Source organism: Temnothorax nylanderi, unplaced genomic scaffold (assembly GCF_030848795.1).
Source record: "Temnothorax nylanderi isolate EJ_2023f unplaced genomic scaffold, tnyl_v1.0 TNYL_tig0624_pilon, whole genome shotgun sequence".
NCBI lineage: Eukaryota > Metazoa > Arthropoda > Insecta > Hymenoptera > Formicidae > Temnothorax > Temnothorax nylanderi.
This window is the reverse complement of record NW_027249686.1, coordinates 39,675-44,277: the sequence shown is the minus strand read 5'-3', so window position 1 is coordinate 44,277 and position 4,603 is coordinate 39,675. Positions and strand designations below refer to the sequence as shown.

The 4,603-nt window shown below is 38.3% G+C and overlaps 1 protein-coding gene across 1 annotated transcript; it reads left to right on the top strand.

Annotated features, from left to right (window-relative positions):
* Positions 1–459: 459 nt before the first annotated feature.
* On the top strand, positions 460–4,016 carry Sqh (myosin regulatory light chain sqh). The gene is made up of 4 exons (XM_071723580.1): positions 460–594; positions 2,403–2,616; positions 2,769–2,982; positions 3,407–4,016. Exons 2-4 carry the CDS (start codon positions 2,427–2,429, stop codon positions 3,525–3,527), a joined length of 525 nt encoding a protein of 174 aa, XP_071579681.1. The 5' UTR covers positions 460–594; positions 2,403–2,426; the 3' UTR covers positions 3,528–4,016.
* Positions 4,017–4,603: the final 587 nt, after the last annotated feature.

Sequence of the window (4,603 nt, the reverse complement as noted above, 5' to 3'; positions counted from 1 at the left end):
ACGCAAGCTATCGCTATGTCGTAAATATTTTTTTACGATCTATAAAAATTATATTATTTCTGATAATCACATTATCGTTTTGCTGCTCGCCACAATGTTTTAGCAACGTAAAATATCTCTGTGCGCTTTTAAGAAACTCTAATTAAATTAAAATTAATAAAATTCCATCCAGAAATTCCATTTAAAAATTTTCGGATAAGAAATCAGGTTTTCAGTCTTTGTCTCTTTTTTTCATTTTCGATTGTGTGTAACGCAAAAGCTACTTTTTTCTGTGTGTTCGTCAACGGAGGAGCGACTCAAAAGCTCTCGAATGATTCGCCAGCGGATGAAAGAACAACTTGTTCATGAATACCCCACGCGCGAAGGATTGGAACACGATCCTGACCGATGGCCTGAATTTTTCTCACTCCACGATTTTCGCGGCTCACAACTCCGTTCTCCCGCCTGCGGCGCCTGCCAGCAGATGGTGCTGGCTGGCCGGGTGTGGTGAATGACCACGGAGTGACGCGTAACGTGATTCACAGTTTGCATCGTGAAGCTGAGATCCGTTCTAGCCTCCCAGCCCCGTTTCTTCTCGTTCGCTGTTCTCCACTGGTAAGTACGTTCCCCTCTCGTTCAAAACGCGAGTAATCGACTCGAACGAACGAATTTCGTTCCCCGGATTGTGTGGAAACACGACACGTTTGACAGGGAATCTCGTTCCTGCAAGGGCCGCCATTGTTCGATCACGTTTTCCACAATCCACATCTCGTTTGGCTCGAAAGACCGAGGATCGTTATTCCCAATAATCGGGGCGAGTAGCGAGCGAAATATTTCTTGGCCAGGTTATGCGCCAACGACGCGCGATCGCCGCAATCGGAGAGAGATGCGCGAGGAAGCGTGCATAAACAGACGGGCGCAGTGCCGTAGATAGCGGAGAACACAGTGGGCGCAACGCAGACGGTCGATTGTGTATCTTGAAACGAGGTGAAAATTACAAAAGTGAGAAAATTCTAGCGTACCTACGGATTTCATTTATCGAAATTTAGTTCCTGAATCTGTTCACTTTTGTAATTTTCTCCTCGTTTCAAGATACACAATCGACCCTCAGAATCGGGACCGATCGTGCTAGGCTTCTTGATACGCCGTTGAAAATAGTATCGAAAAAATTTCCTGGACACACGTTTCATTACGAATATTGGATTAAATTTATTCCGATTCGCGATGCGCCAAAAGTCGATGCTGACCGCGACAGCACTGGCGCGAGAGAGACGAGGAAAAGTAGGACGCGATTCGAGGGAAAGATGAGTAAGCGCGTGCACGAGTACCTAAGTAAAGTCTGCAAAATTCGTGGAAGTAATTGCAAAAGAAACTACACATTTTCAAATACAGTAAACCTTCTTTATTTTAATCTGAGACAGAGACGAAATATTTTGATATGCGAAGAAATTTTATAATAAATATTTATTGCAAAAAATGTATTGCGTGTAATATGAGATAAGCGTTTTAAAGAGACCGGAGTCGAATATACGACTCTTTTCATCAAGCTCCCTCCTGTCAATCTTCTCAAGCGTATATATATTTTTAGACGAGCAAATTTACCCAAACTGGACAGTTTGTGACTGATAGAAGCTACATTAGCGACGAGACAAAGTCAACGTGTAAAAGCCATTTAAGAACACGCGGAGAATAACGACCCCTTAGTCGCGCCTTCGTCCAAGTAATTATTTTTACCCCTCCCTTTTCGGTCGCGTCGGGATATCGCGAATTGATTATCCGAAAATAAACGCCGATGGCGACTTGGCAACCCGGGACCGTCCTGTCGCGATGTTCGTTTTAATTTAAAAAGAACGCGTCTTTGTTTCGCTAAAATCCGACGGTGAATCTATACGGGCGTGAAAAAAGAAAGATTACGGTTTATTTTTTCAGCAAACAAGCCGCGGAATATATCGTCCGCGAATAAGTCGCGTCGGGCATTGTTTCGAGAACGTATATCGGACGATACTGTCAGATCGTAATTCATTAGTACAGTCCGAAAATATACAATTCTAGATTCGCCGATAAAATGTCGATATTTGCGAATTTCAAGAGAAAAACGCGATTTTTAATTTATCGAAGAATCCCATAAGTTCGCGTTGAAATATCTCGAGAGAATCTTTCTAAATGACGTATCTCGCACATTCAAATATATCACGATTACAAACAAAAAGATTCACTGATAATATTAATGAGAAGATACGCCAATACTCTACATTATTTTGCATTCAAAATTGCGATCGACATTTCACGTCAACAAGCGCCTGCAATTAAAATTTTCGGAGCATATATAAATTTCCATAAACGTAGCTCTCTAAAGGAGAGAGAGATATCGTTTAATTTGTAAGACACGCCAGGAAATTGTTACTAACATTTGAATTTTGCAGTAGGTGCAAACGAGATTGTCGAAGATGTCTTCCCGCAAAACTGCCGGTCGCCGTGCCACCACGAAGAAGCGCGCTCAGCGCGCGACTTCGAACGTTTTCGCGATGTTCGACCAGGCGCAAATCGCCGAGTTCAAAGAAGCTTTTAACATGATCGACCAGAATCACGACGGATTCATCGACAAGGAGGATTTACATGACATGCTGGCCTCTCTGGGTGAGTGAAAGTTCTCTTCGGGGAGAGATATAAAAAAAAGATTTAAAGATGTATCCACGCAAGCTATTTGTGCAAGCGATGATTCTATATTGCCTTTTAAATTGATATTAAATTTGTATAGAACATAAACGAAAGTAAATCATCTTTTACAGGCAAGAATCCTACCGACGAGTATTTAGAGGCGATGATGAACGAAGCACCTGGACCTATCAATTTCACGATGTTCCTGACACTGTTTGGAGAGAGACTACAAGGGACTGACCCTGAAGACGTGATCAAGAATGCCTTCGGTTGTTTTGACGAGGAAAATAACGGTCATATAAACGAGGAGCGCCTTCGCGAACTGCTTACGACAATGGGTGATAGGTAATTTCATTTTATCGCACGTCATATTATCAAAATTGTACTAAGACTACGAAACTATTGCGATTTATTACATTATTGTGGTAAAGAAATATTTACGAATTAAATTTAGCTTCTTAGAACATAAATTTTGCTCTCAAAAAATAGAAAGATAAGACAATAATTGAAAAATTATGGATAATAATTATTGTATAATCATAGATAATAATAATATATAATTATTGATCGATATATTTCGTGTGCATGGTTCATACACATTTTTATGTGCAGTTACTTCTATTTATTTTGATAATTGCTAATTCGTTAATGATATTAATAAAGAAATGTAATATATAATAATATATAATAGCATGGTTTATTATTAAGCCAACGAAATCAATTGGAGTTCCTGCGGGATTATGTAAAACCGATTCACTTTTTTCTTTAGATTTACGGACGACGATGTAGACGAAATGTACCGCGAGGCGCCGATCAAAGGCTCCATGTTCGACTATCTGGAGTTCACTCGAATCCTGAAGCACGGCGCGAAGGACAAGGACGAGCAGTAGTGAGGATTCATCTCTAAGAAAGTTGATCGCGTATCCCCCGACACGGAATTTTAGATAACATTCGAAGTTTCTCGCACGCCCCTCGCGCTTTTCGATCCTAGATCCATAGGATATTATTGTCAATAACTGTTTTTTCTTTAATGATAAGAAAATTTATGTACAACATGCCGAATCGCAAGCTACATCAGGAACTGTAGTCTCGTTCTCTTGGAAATTTTTATCTGCATTTATTACTTGTCGAGCTCGAAGCGAAAATACTAACTGAATAATCGAGAATTGCATTTGGAAGCGCAAGGTGTGTGCGGGTGTGTGCGCGTCGTGTAGAAAAATGTTTTCAAAGTATTCAAGCGTAACAACTTTTCGAATGATTGCTGTACAGTCGGTAAAAGTTAAACATGTAAGATATTTATATACATAAAGCAAACATGTAACTCTGTTGTAGATTCAGCATTTATATTTTAATATAATATTCTATTGCGTAATAAGAAACTCACGTTGTCTTATTTTACTAACATCTAAGAAATCTCATTATGTAATATAAATTTAACTCTCCCTTTATCAACAGCAATAGTAATAGATTGGTATTTGTTGCCTAATGTGGATGAAATAGTAATACTTTTAAATTGCCATATTTTTCTTAAATTGTACATAGAAATATACATATATATACCATTAATTCATGATTTAAAAGTATTTTAAAGAACTTTGTCACCACAAACTCTCTGATGATAGTACGATTAAGTAATATGAAATATTTGTATGCAAATCTCGATGCAAATAATAAACTTGGAGTCCAAGTCCAAACATCTTTCTATGATATGTTTTTCATCTAGCTCTCTAATCACAAGCAAACTTCTTTTTAAAAATAAAAACTTAAGCAACTTTAATCGCCATAAATTTTCTGATAGTATAACTATTTATATGAAATATCTTCTATGTGGAAATGAATAAATTATTGGACTCCAAGCAAATATCTCTGGATGTGTCATCTTTCTCTAAACACAAGCATATATTTCTTTCAAAATTAAAAAAGGTTTTTTTATAAAAGGGATGAACGAGATTTTAGGGGATCTACA